The sequence below is a fragment of the Festucalex cinctus genome, chromosome 10 (assembly GCF_051991245.1).
Source record: "Festucalex cinctus isolate MCC-2025b chromosome 10, RoL_Fcin_1.0, whole genome shotgun sequence".
Classification (NCBI taxonomy): Eukaryota; Metazoa; Chordata; class Actinopteri; order Syngnathiformes; family Syngnathidae; genus Festucalex; species Festucalex cinctus.
In genome coordinates, this window is record NC_135420.1 from 25,245,910 (window position 1) to 25,258,932 (window position 13,023).

Genomic DNA, 13,023 nt, shown 5'->3' on the forward strand with positions numbered 1-13,023 from the left:
TAAAGGAGCATTTCATATAAATTTAGGCTGTTTCCTGATGTTGGCTGAGGCGGTCTAGGATAAAACCAATTGAGATGATTTTTGTAATGGTGTATTCGCTGTAATGATGATTGTGGAAGTGGACTCCAGGAAGAATAATGATGGCATTTGCCAAAGCTAATGGAGATCCTAATAAATGAAATGAAATATTAACATGAAAGAAAAATATCTGAAAAGTATGCTTCGTAAATTCTCTCCAACCATAAACCAATTTAGTAACAATATTACTATTGACCAGAAGATGTCAGGAAAGCGCTACTTTTGTAAGACTGTTCAAAGGGCAGTCTGAAAATAAATGCTCGACATGGTAATACATTTTCTATTTGGAATTTGGGGTTAATGTAGAATGAAACAGAGCTGTAACAAGAAAACTGCATTATCAAAACGTCAGTTTAATTTCTATTTAAGGTTATGAAAATTGTAAATATAAATTTTGTTTGTTTTTCTTTTCTTTCTTTTTTTGTTAAATTGTTCTGTGCTTTGTGGTACAAGTGACTGACTTTGGAGTTTTTCAAGAAACAAGTGATCGTCCGGCTGTTTAAAAAAAATATGTATTTATTTGCTGCGACTTATTAATGCCATTTCCAGCTGAAATTACTCACCCTCCAGGAAAAAAAAAAGAAGGGGGGGGGGTCGTGTTACTGCAGCCAACCGAGTCAGTCACTTGCAGTAGCCTAGTTGTGGAACTTTTATGCAAGTCTGCATGACTGCTTGTAAGGTACTGCCCCCTGGTGGCAAAGTCACTCACATACACCAGAAAGAGCTGCAATAAACCACGTTGCACAAACGCTTTATTTTCATTAAGTACTGGTACAACGTTACTATTTTCCTTATTTAAAAAAACATTGCATTGGAGTGACTGGAACGTATGATCATTTCTATTGAATTCAATGACGGCACGCATGACCTTTTCATTGTAAAAAGAATTTTATTACATTCTTAAATCCACAAAGTATATCACCATTGTGCAATAACACTTTCGTGTTAATAACCGCTCTGGCTCTTACTGTATATCCATGACGTGACATAAATTAGTTATCATTTTAATCTATCATGATTCAATAATAATAATAATATAATCTTAAAATAGAGTGACAATACCATAAACAGGAGGATCAGGACAAAAAAAGAAACTTTTAGGGAGACATATTTAAAAATCCTCTTTTAAAAAAAATAGAATTACATCTCTCCAAAAGACAAAAAGGACACTAAACTGATGAGGAAAATATCATGATGGTACATAGGACAAAATTGAAGATCACATCAAAACCAAGACAAGGATCAGAGATTATAATTCATATTTTATATGTATTTTACTTTTTTCTCTTTTTTTTTTCCATTTTCTTTACTTGTATCAATGTCCTATTTCATCTATGACGCCACATGTCTTCGCAACAACAATAATCAAAAGGGTTCAAATGTTTGATACTTTGTGTCATCCAACATTCACAAGAACATGAACTGTACACAGTGATCAAGGTTCAAAGGTCGTCTACAGTTTGTTGGTGCGCGGCGCGCCTCGTCGGCGCCGCGGGACAGGACAGAAAGCCGAGCTATCACCCTGAGGAACTTCAACCGGGAACTTTGCGTCCCGCTAAAATTGTAGAGTGGAGGATCGCAACGATTGAGGGGGGAGGAAAATCAGCGTGATTAAACATTCTACGACAAAATATTGCACCTTGATACAATCCGGCCAACCCTGCGCATATAAGTCGGCTTTAAATTTGTCGTATTAGAATTGAAAAAAAAAAAATAATAATAAAAGTCTATGCTACTTTAAAGTTAAATGTATGGCAACAAAGGCCCAATTGCACAATCCCACTGTGCCGCAACGTGGACGGCATCTCATTTTTTATTTTTTTTACGCTACTTCAGATCATTGACTGCACGGCCAACAGCACTTTCCCAGCAGTGCCACGCAAATCTGGCTGAAATATTTAACATCCCGTGTGTATGATTGTCGGTGAATTTTTCACAGGATTTCAAACGTCGGAAATCCTCCTCAGATTTTACCTGTAAGATAAAATTGTATATTTTACGAGTATTATGTATTGTGCAGAAGCTTTTCAGCATGAATGTTTGAGAGGGAATGAGGTAGTAAAGGTAAAGGGTGAAAAGACGAGAGGGCCAAGCGGGTTGGGACAGCTTCTGCTTTCGACCAAGCCTGTACGGTATAGTGGAACCTACAAAATCGATGGAGGACAGATTGGAGCTAGAAAACTAAATTATTATTTTTTTTTTTTAAGTCATACCTAACGAATCGCGTTCGATTTTGGAGGCAGGCTGCACCGCAGTGAGCGCTGGCGCAGATAATAAATCCCCTCCGACCGACGTCTAAGGAGCTTAAATAAACCGGCGGCCCATCTGTCCACGCTTTATCCTTTGGCTCCGCCCCCTCCCATCAAAACACACACTGATGCCATATAGCGCCTAATGGCAAGTGCGGCTCTGGTCGTTGAGGTGCATTGGAACTGCAAATGGGTGGAAACCTTTGCGTTTGTCTCCGAAAAAAAAAAAAAAAGAGGGGTTGTCAAACATTCAAATGATCCACGGGATTTTCTCAACATCTAAAACAATCCTTCCATGGTACAGGCAGGCAGTACGTGTGTCTCTTACTAGCGGCTATATAGGTGCTATATATAAAATGGAAATTCTGAAAATATTTTAACAATCTCTCGTGAGTCTTTCTCTAAGTGGCATATGCAAAGGGAAAAGGGCGCGTGGGACTGAGGTAATCAAAAAGAGCCCGTTTTACATCAGTGTCTGAGGATGCGCTAGTAAAAATCAAAAACAATAAATACCTGCATTAGTGTTTAAAAAAAAAAAAAAAAGGAAAAAAAAATGGTTGTGAGTTTGATCATGGTCCCTTTGAACGCTTTGTTCGCACGCCGAAAACCCTGCGAAAAGGCGACAACTGATGCTGAGTGAAAAGTGGTTGACTGCTACCAGAATGGCGACCAAAAAAAAAGAAAAAAAAGAAAAAACTGTGCGAGGTAAGTAAGGATTTATAAAGTATGTACATTCGGAATCGGGCCTTGAAGCTGTGCTGAACGCTTTAAGGGGGCGGGGTTTACATTCAACCGTAGCTTAGCGGAGCTGTGAGAACTGTAGTCGAAACGACGTCTGCTTTAATCAGGACTTAGAAAAATAATTTGGAGAATACAAATGGTCGAGGCCACTCTTTCGTCCTTTCTCCGAGCACCTCTTGGGGGTGCAGTGTGGGTCGGTCGGGAGTTCCGAGGTGAGAGGAGTGTCTCCTAAAGTGTAGCGTGCAAGGATTGTCACTGAGTGGCTGCTTTCGCCTCAGCTTGTTGCCACGTCGTTTAAACTCTCTCTCTCCGTTTCTCTCGCTCGCCTCACACAGTCTCTTGTTTGCGGAATCTCATTTGTTTTTTTGTTTTTTTTGCTTAGCCCTCTGTGGAGTCCGGGAAAGTGATTTCACTGCCAAACACCTCCCGGTACAACGGCGGGAAGGTGTACGCCGTCTCGGGGTGGAGCAGACGGAAGAACTCCAGTTTGTCGATGTGGAGCTTGCAAATGGACTTCATGATGGGAAGTTTGGACACCATCTGGAGGAGGAGGAGGAGGAGGAAATCAAGAAAATGTCCCGGCAGTGCGTCGGCGTTGGTGGGGGCCAAATTGCCGCCTGTACCTTGGCAAGTTTCTCTTCCGATGAGCTGCCTTTTTGTAAGCAGCGCTGGAGGGCGACGTAGACCTTCTCCTGAAGCTTCTGGATCTGTTGCACATCTGTCAGCCAGGGGCGGTCTTAAGAGAAAGAAGACAAAAATCATTTATAGTAAAAAGCATCGCACATGTTATTTGGAATTTTATTCTCCTCACTTTTTTTTGCAGAGAAACAACTCCCACTTTTCGTTTGTGGATACAGAGACCACACTAATCCATTATTTATACAACTAAAAACTTTACAATTTAATGAATTGATGGAGTTTAACCATCTCAAAATAATGTTTAAAGCCCATCATGAAACTTTACCAGTCAATATACAAATTAAAAAAAAAAAAAAAGGGAACGTGAGTATAAATAAGAGGAACAGATATTTTTTCCAAAACAAAATATAGAATAAAACAAAAAGAACGATGTATTTCAACTCAAGGTGTCAGTTTATGGAACAATCTGGATTGTAAAACAAAATCATCTCAGTCTATCTGGATCTTTAAAACCTTGACAAAAGCTCAATTACTGGAAAAATACATATTGCAAAAGGACATGCTGCTTAATTATTACGTATACAGAATTGTTGTATTTAAAGTGTCTTGACCGCTTGCTGTCACTTACTTTGTGTAGATTCGCACAATTTAACGTTTAAATTAAAACTGTTCCCCATTCCTTTTCAATGGGACCAATTCCCACTTCCGTTTACACAACTGTGCACTAGTGTTAATTTCGTCAACAAAAACTAGACAAAAATAATTTCATCAATGCACATTTTTCACTGGACTAAAAATTAGACTAGACTAGACTAAAACCTTCATTAATATACAATAACTGGGACTAAATCGGCATGCATTTTTGTCGGCTAATGAAGGCGAAATGAAAATGTACTTCATTTAATAAAAACTGGACTAAAATCTATGGACATTTTAATTCATGAACAAAAACAAGATGGATTTTATTTTTTATTTTTTTGTATTAAAAAAAAAAAAAAAAAAAAAAAAAGCCAAAGACTGTCACGTTCCAACAATAATGTTAATCAATCCGACCACTAACTAATGCTTGCTAACTTAACTAGCTCGTAGCATGGAGCCATATTAGCCACTTGTTGATATACTGTAATTGTGTGTGAAGTTGTTTTTCATCAAAAGAGAAAATTGTATGTGAAATAGTTTTAGATCCGAAATCTTCAACATTTCTGCTGACAAAAAAAATATATACAGCGATAAAATGATTGCCGATTTATAGTCAACTAAAAATAGACTAAATAAAAATGGGACGAGGTGGGCTAACTATGATAATAACTAACAAGTGTGATTGAAACTGGACTAAAACTGGGACTAAATTTTAAAATGCCAGATAAAATTAACACTATTGTGCACTCTCTTTTTCCCGGGTTCTTCCTGTGTACCTAATAAAGTGTCCACTGAGTGCATTTGTCACCTGGTGAGAGCAGCACAGCGGCGGTGAAGAGGGCCATCTCCTCCTCGGACATCTGGATGCGACTCAGGCTTTTGGCCAAGTCGAAGACGGCCGTCACGAGGTCGTCGCAGCCTGGAGGAAGGGGAAATATATAAAAGAGTGCTCACGGATATAAAAAGTGAGGAAGAAGGCGCGAGGGCGTTACTCACCAAGCGCTTTAAAGAAGTGAGCGGGGGCGAATCTCCCATCAAAGAGGAATGTGTTATTGACGGGGTTATAAGCGCGACACATTCGGATCAGAAGGACGTCCATGCAGCCTGTGGATAGAGGGGGAGAAATGAATTCATATTTGAAACCAAGACACAATTATTTAGGATAGAGTTAGTTTGGAATCTTTTTCATTTACATTTACAATTAGTGAAGCTATGCTGTTACTGGTGAATCCGGTTTGACGAAGAAGTACGGTACACTGGGTGAAGTTACAAACATTCCTTTTACACATTGATATGATAAGTAATAATGTCTAGTTAGTTCAGTTAACATGTTAACTCGTCGATAAGTTCTGTAAAAACACAGCTTAATTAAAAAAAAACAAAAAAAAAACACGATTGCCGTCTCTAGAGCGATGAACCGCGATACAACTGGGGAACATGCCTCGATTTCCAAATCACAGATTCTCTCCACCGTGTGCCAGTCAGCACAATAACCGCGACGCGGGTCCAAACAAGGGCCGCCATTCTTCAGACGGAGGACGGACGTGCGCTTTTCAAGTCACGCTGCGTGCTTGTGATTGTGGAACGCCGGCAAGGCGGCGGCCCCTCGAGGTGAATGTACCACGTGTGCGCTTTCATGTGACAATAAGGATCGCAACTGTGACGCGGCAAAGTCATAAACACGCGGCAGGGGAGCTCTATTCCCAGAGGCCAATTTCCTTGCGACAACAGCTCCCAGCTGACTGAAGCGAAACAATATGGATGTTTTGTTTTTGTTTTGTGAACCCAGTTATATTATCACAATTTATTGTTGTTTTTTGTTGGTGATGGCTTATGGGATTTTACAGTCAACTGTACAATCATTTAAATCCAAATTTTGAGTTTTGCGCTACCAGTTTAGCATGGACTGGTAGAAATGCAGAGTATTTAATAATGCGTGTGCTAATGTTGCAGTTTTTTGACGGTTTAGAAAGAACATAACATCTACGCTCATTTTCGTCGGCCCATCTATGGGGTTTTGCATTATACGTTAGCATTAAGCTAGTGGACCTTTGTTCGACTAAATGATATTTTTTTGAAAATTTTGGTGACTGAACATGGAGCTGTTTACGTGTTCATAATTACCATAACATCTATGCTAATTTCATTGGCCATCTATGGCGTTTTGTATTTTACGTTAGCAATAAGCTAATGGACTAAATGACATTGTTTGAACATTTTAGTGTTTGATATGCAATGTTTTGTATGATTTGTTTGTATGTATCGCTGCTCTCTGTGTGTTAAAGTAGCAGTTGTTTAAATGTTTATAATTACCATAACATCGATGCTAATTTTCGTTCATATTTTAGCATTTAGCTAGCGGGTGATGCTGTTTGGTTGAACATTTGAGTGTTTGAATATACTGCACAATGTTGAACTCTCTTCATTTATGGGTGTCAGTTTGATGGTATAATTTCAACTGGGAGTGACAAATAATTTGAATCAAGCATGTTTCGCCTCTCATTTGGAAAAAAGTGCACGCGAGAAGAAGATCGACTTTAGAGATTGTCTCAGTAAGCTCAAAAAATGTTTTTTATCAAATACAGGTTTGGAACATTTAGTATCCCTCATGACAAACTGGAATTCACGGCACTATTTTAAGGCTTACTGACCTGCTTTGAGGAGGATAATCTGATCATTCTGACACAGGTCCATGAAGCCAGAGATGCGCTTGGCAAACTCCACCACGTACTGGATGGCGTTGGTGATGTGAATGGCGCACTGTTGCCACATCACCTCAGCTGACTAACAGAAGAGAGAAAAAAATGAACATTTTAGTTGTTGAGAATAATAATAATGCAAGTTCTTGCCACTCATCCGGACTAGTAGCTTTCCACCACCAAAGACATACTGAACTTTATCCTGCCTGCTTGATTAAACCACAACTATTTCGATTTGTTTGTGCTTGGGGGGTAACTAATTGAGGAAAGTACATTTGCTCTGTTCCTTGTATTTTACTTGGATTCTTAAAAAAAAAAAAAAAAAAAAGAAAAAAAAAGATGATTATCATGCATGTTTATTTGGATTTTGTGGCTTTGTGACACTTTGAGTCAACATGGGGTGTTAAAAGAAGAAGAATATAAACATTAAAAACTTTTTTTCCTCTCATGTCACTGAAGGAACGCCATCATCTTTCCTAATTATTGTGAGAAATCATTAAGGTATTCACTAGCAGCCATTTGCACTGAAGCAACCCCCTTTTGCTCTGAGCTGATTTACTATACTGACTCATTTTGCAAGGCCCACAGAATATTGTGTTCTATTGCTATAAAAACAAGGAACCTACCAAAAGAAAGATTAAAGTCTCTTCTTTCATCAGGAAAAAAAAAAGTATAATTCTATCTATCTGTTTCCATTTTGCAGAAATTAGCATTAGAATATATCCAAGTTTCATCATTATTCACAAATCTGTTGTGAATTTTGGGGAAATCAGCTTGTTTTCAACCTGGTGGAGCTCTTATACTCTGCTGCCACCTGCTGGCCCTTTTTGTAATTACTACCATTGCTTCACCCATTCTCTGCAGATGAGAGGCTGCATCAAAGCTGTATGTATGCTCTAGCATAAAAAAAACAACAAAAAACGTATAAATACGTCTTTGGGAAATGTAAAACATTTACGTTTTCTGGGAGCAAATAAGTTAGTAGCATTTATCCGTGCGGGAAAAGTATCATGCAACCTTTTGAGGCAGAGATTTGGCTTTGACTTCAGTATTTGAGTTATTCGATGAATCGTTTCAGTCCTCGATCATACCTTAGCTTGGTACATCCGTGTCTCTTCCATGCTATACGTGGACCACGCCATTCTTTTCAGCTCCTCTGTACTGTACTGGCTTGTCTCCATATGCGACTTCACCACACACTGAGTTATGTGCTCTGAGTGGAGGAGAGAACATTGGCGTTTAAAAACGACTGCCACGCCCGTGATTGATTCATCGCACTGACGTGTGTTCGGAAAAGGCGCGCGTACCGAGCTCAAGCAGCGAGCACCCATCGGGAAGCGGGTTGAGGATGGCGTGCGAGAAGAGCCCGGAGTCGTGCAACAGCTGGTACTCGTGCTTGATGCTGTGGCCGCCCTCCGCAAAGTCCAAGTTGGTCTGCTCCGGCGAGCTTTGCGAGGACGAGCTGCTGCCGGCGCTGCCGGCGAGCATGTCCAGGTTGCCGTACTCGCCGCCGCCGTCCTCGGGGGTCAGCGGCAGGTCGAAGAGGAGGCCGTCGGGCAGCGTGGTGAAGTCGTCCAGATCGCTGAGCGCGGTGCCGGACATTCGTCTGTAGGTGCGGCCGTGGTCGCCCATGTCGCCGTTCTCTTCCCGGGCGGCCATGCCGCCGGCGCACTCCTGGGACTGCTGATGCTTCTGCACCTCTGCGTACAGGCTGTCGCGCTGCTTCTTGGACATGCGGCCAAATTTCACCGCTGCAACAATGACACATTTATATTTAGTGGCAACAAATTAGGTGGGTATCATTAAACACAATATGACAGGTGCATGGGGGAAACTTGGGAGTTCAATAGAGCAAAATGTACATCATGTATCATAAAAAGGTACTTTTTACTAACATTTCAGAGTAGTGATAGACCGATATGTTTTTTCAAGGCCGATACAGATTATTTGTCAAGGAGGTCGATAACCGATCATTTCAAGCCGATATTCATTTGCAGTAAGAGGAAATATCAGTGTCAGATTTTTAAAAATAATTTTTTCTTTTAATTAAAAAAAAAATAAAGAATTGACAGCTTCATTTAAAAATTATTAAAAAAATTGCAGCGAGTTTTCGACTATAAAAAGTTTTCTAAAATTTCAACATAATTTCTTGATATATTTTTTTAATAATTATAAAAAATAAAATTGTAGGGAGTCATCAGTGTCAGCATCATTTTTTTTTTTATAAAGTGGGAAATTTAAATAAATTCCCTACAAATTAATAAATCCGCTACGTTCGCAAGCACTCACCGCTCAGTGTGATACAAGCTTATCGGCCTTCAGATTCATAAAAAGTCGTTTGGCAGTTTGACAAATATTTTAGTCTGTACATTATTTATTTTTATTTTTTTTTACTACATGAGATGAATAAGTACTTTTATTTTTAACCAGTTTTTTTTTTCCTCCCCACAAGTATCTGTATTTGTACTTGAGAAGGGAATCTGAGTGCTTTTGGACAATACTCACCGTCCCGGCTCATGCCCAGAGCGAGACACTTCTGCAGCCGGCAGTGCTGACAGCGGTTGCGATTGGTCCGATCGATCAGGCAGTTTCTCTGTCGCGAGCAGGAGTACATGGCGTTGTTCTGCTGGCTGCGTCGGAAGAAACCCTTTTGCACAAAGAAAGCCAAAGTTCACGATCCAAATACGAGTTGGGTGGTGGCAAAAAAAAAAAAAAAAGTTGGACGTGACCCAGAGGTGTGATGAACTTAATGACGGTGACGTGTTTTGCGAGGACTCACCTTGCAGCCTTCACAGGTGATGACACCATAATGGATCCCCGAGGATTTGTCCCCGCAGATTTTGCAGGGTATGACTTCTATTTGAGCTGGAGAGAGAGAAGAATTGATTGTCTATTGATTACATCTCCAAACATTTAAGGGAAAATGCAGTGCACGTGTGATTGAGTTTCAGCTAGTCTGACGACAACATGACATCATCGTGGAAGTTAATCCCAGCCACTATGCTTGAGAGATCATCAGGTGTGCCATAAGAAAATTTCCAATTTCACTTAATGGGGTCAATAGTTATGAATTGTATATGTTCATTCATCTAGCAAATACTAGTGACTCAATGTGTTCCCACTAGATAGCAGAACATACAATTAGACATTCATACAAAACAATAATAGCTTTGTTAAAGTGAAAAGGCCCAAAATTTACACTAAAACAGTATTTAGTTTTAGTTGTGAGAATCTTGAATGCTTGTGTCTGCATTATTATACTGCCCCCAGTGGCCAAGTCGCGCACATCAAAAGCTTTTTTATTAAACACGTCTTTTTTTTCTTCTTTTTTTTTTTTTTAAACTCAACTCAAGTTTATTTATACAGCGCTTTCAAACACTTTATTTGTAATTTCCCCATTATCATCTGAAATAATCTTCTCCAACAGAGAACAGATATGAACAACCCCAACAAAGACAAATCAGGTTCAACATTAAATTGGACTTACGTAACAGTAAAGTACATAGACATAAACGTAAAAAAAATAAAATAAAAACACAAATAAAAAAAACTGTGCACTTCATACTTATTATAGACATATTCCAAAGACATGATGCAATTCAGATTTCAGTTCGAGAGCAAGTCAATTATTCACATATGTTATTAAAGAGTCCCAGGTTTTGTGGAATTTGTTGATGGATCCGTTGAGGGTACATCTAATCTTTTCCAATTTAAGATTCTGCTTCTTAAACACTTCTTAACGCTGTTGTTTTATTCCTATACATAAGGTACAATGTTATATTAGACTGCTATTTATTTATTTTTTTTCAAACCTGTTTTGCCATTTCCAATCATTACAAAGGGGAAAAGGCAAGATGATAGGTTTGGCATTATTATGATCGCGGTCACGGAACAAATTAAACAGTATTCTTTTTTTATGTAATAATTGCTTCAACCACACAACACAATTGTCACGAATTGGAATGTAAACTGAGTAGTGAAAGCGAGAAATGCTGCACCTTTTCGTCGAATAGCATTTTTTTTGTTTTTGTTTTTAGCTAGTCCTTATTGGAAATACTCTTCTGCGTAGACTTCCTTCTACCTTCCAATAACTCGATATTCACTGATCAAAAATGATGCAAGGCAGCGCGTTGCGGGTAACGGGCGGAGTCGCTTTGTTAACCAGGCCATAAACTTGAGGTGACTTCATGTCACATGGGCGGCAATGCAACGCAAAATGCGAGGAAGCCTCCTGAGATTTGACACTGGAGCCGGTGTATACATTATGCACCTCGGCTTGATTGTGGAAGCCTGAGCCGTCTTACCCAAGGAACAGCATGTTCTTTTCATGATGTGGTTTATCTAAGTAGCCGGGCCTCCTCGAGCCCAGAATAGCAGGTCAATTGCATTAGCTGCGGCCCGAGGTTATAAAGTTTCATGGCTCGCGCCTCTCTGTCCCTCCTCCTCCTCCTCCTCCTCCTCCTCCAGGAAGAACAAAACGCTTGCAGGCTCATCCAGAAAAACAAGCCGACTTGTGAGGATCGAGAATGGGGGGGGGGGAAAAAACCGCAACTGATACGACTAAGTGGACTACTGTGTTGACTGCTCATAGCCTGACGATTCTTTTGGGTCAGCAATAAAAGCGGTTTCTCACTTATTTTGCTTGAAAAGGTTCTTTTATAAGATACTCAGAATCGAGCACCCACACATGACATCACGCTTGCGTCACACGCTTGAGCAGAAAATGAGAGCTATCCTACAAAAAAAAAAAAACAACAATTTTCATCCACGCTTCCTGCACAATGGCGACAGGTGACATATTTGTGTGTCTGGGCAGTGGGGCTGGCTTGAATTCATGGCCGGTTGGGAAGGATATGAATAAAGAAATAAATAAAAAGCCAGTGGAAAGAAAAAGAAAAAAAAAAGCTGCTCCTTCCATTGCTCCTCTCCAAGGCCTCCTGCCTGCCCCTCCCCGCCAGCCTGTTATATAACCGCCTGTCTGGCCACATTCCACGAATGCACGCATTCAAAAGGTGGTTGTCCCGGCAACCGTGTGACGTGATTCCCTCGCCCCGCCTCCGCTCCCATTGGCCCGCCGGGCGGCTGACTTGAGCGTTTTGACTCGCCGACTCGCCTGCCAGTCAGCCGAGCGGCAACGTCGGGCCCGCGGAGCCCGAGCGAGCTGCTCCACTGACACACTTTCCCATTCAAGCAGGAGGAGGAGGAGGAAGCGCCTCCTCCTTTTTTTCTCTCCCTCATTTGAAGACGGGTTTGGATTGAGCAAAAGGACAGAAGGGTGTGGAGTATGGAGGAACAAAACTGCCAGCATTAAAACATAAATAAAGAAACGATTTAGAGTGAAAATAAAAACTGATATAAAAAATGTGAAAATATATCTCTATAAATAAAAGTAAAAATACATATAAAAATAAAAAATCGAGTCAAAAAATAAATGTGAGAGCAGAGCATTTGTATTTATTGATTGATATTTAATTCTATTTACATATTTATTTTTGCATTAATTTCAACATTTATTTTATATTCATTTTTAGAATCTCTTTTTTTGTTATTTTTACTTTTATTTATGGATATTATACATATTTTCTCGTTTTTATTTCCATTTATATTTTTTGTATTTATTTTTTAATTTTTTTAATGGATATATACATATTTTCTTTTTATTTCCATTTATATATTTTTTTGTATTTATTTTTGTATTTTTTTTATATTAGTTTTTATTTTTTGTTTTAGTCATTTATATATTTATTCATTCATTCATTTTTAATTTTGGCAGCTTTGGTCCTCCATAGTGGAGTGAGTGCAACTTTTGCAAAAAAAAACACACACAAAAAACACAAAAAAACAAACAAACATGGATGTCAGATTTAAGATTTCGAGTCGACGGCTGTTTCGAAACTTGCTCGACATCTGGATTCATTAAAAACGTCAACGTACAGTCGAGTAAGAGCCCAGCTGCGAGAACAGCTGCAGCCAATAGC

General features: G+C 39.6%; 1 protein-coding gene across 3 annotated transcripts in view; it reads right to left on the bottom strand.

Moving 5' to 3' along the window:
* Positions 1 to 947: 947 nt before the first annotated feature.
* rorca (RAR-related orphan receptor C a) overlaps positions 948 to 13,023 on the bottom strand; it is a 39,196-nt gene continuing 27,120 nt past the window's right edge. For all 3 annotated transcript variants that reach the window (XM_077535555.1, XM_077535554.1, XM_077535553.1), the window contains 9 exons: positions 9,825 to 9,910; positions 9,551 to 9,692; positions 8,353 to 8,796; positions 8,137 to 8,258; positions 6,998 to 7,130; positions 5,343 to 5,450; positions 5,155 to 5,265; positions 3,692 to 3,804; positions 948 to 3,608 (listed from right to left, as the gene is read on the bottom strand). In XM_077535555.1, the coding sequence (XP_077391681.1) occupies positions 3,447 to 3,608; positions 3,692 to 3,804; positions 5,155 to 5,265; positions 5,343 to 5,450; positions 6,998 to 7,130; positions 8,137 to 8,258; positions 8,353 to 8,796; positions 9,551 to 9,659 (1,302 nt within the window). In that variant the 5' untranslated portion in view covers positions 9,660 to 9,692; positions 9,825 to 9,910 and the 3' untranslated portion in view covers positions 948 to 3,446. The remainder of the gene's footprint in view (positions 3,609 to 3,691; positions 3,805 to 5,154; positions 5,266 to 5,342; positions 5,451 to 6,997; positions 7,131 to 8,136; positions 8,259 to 8,352; positions 8,797 to 9,550; positions 9,693 to 9,824; positions 9,911 to 13,023) is intronic.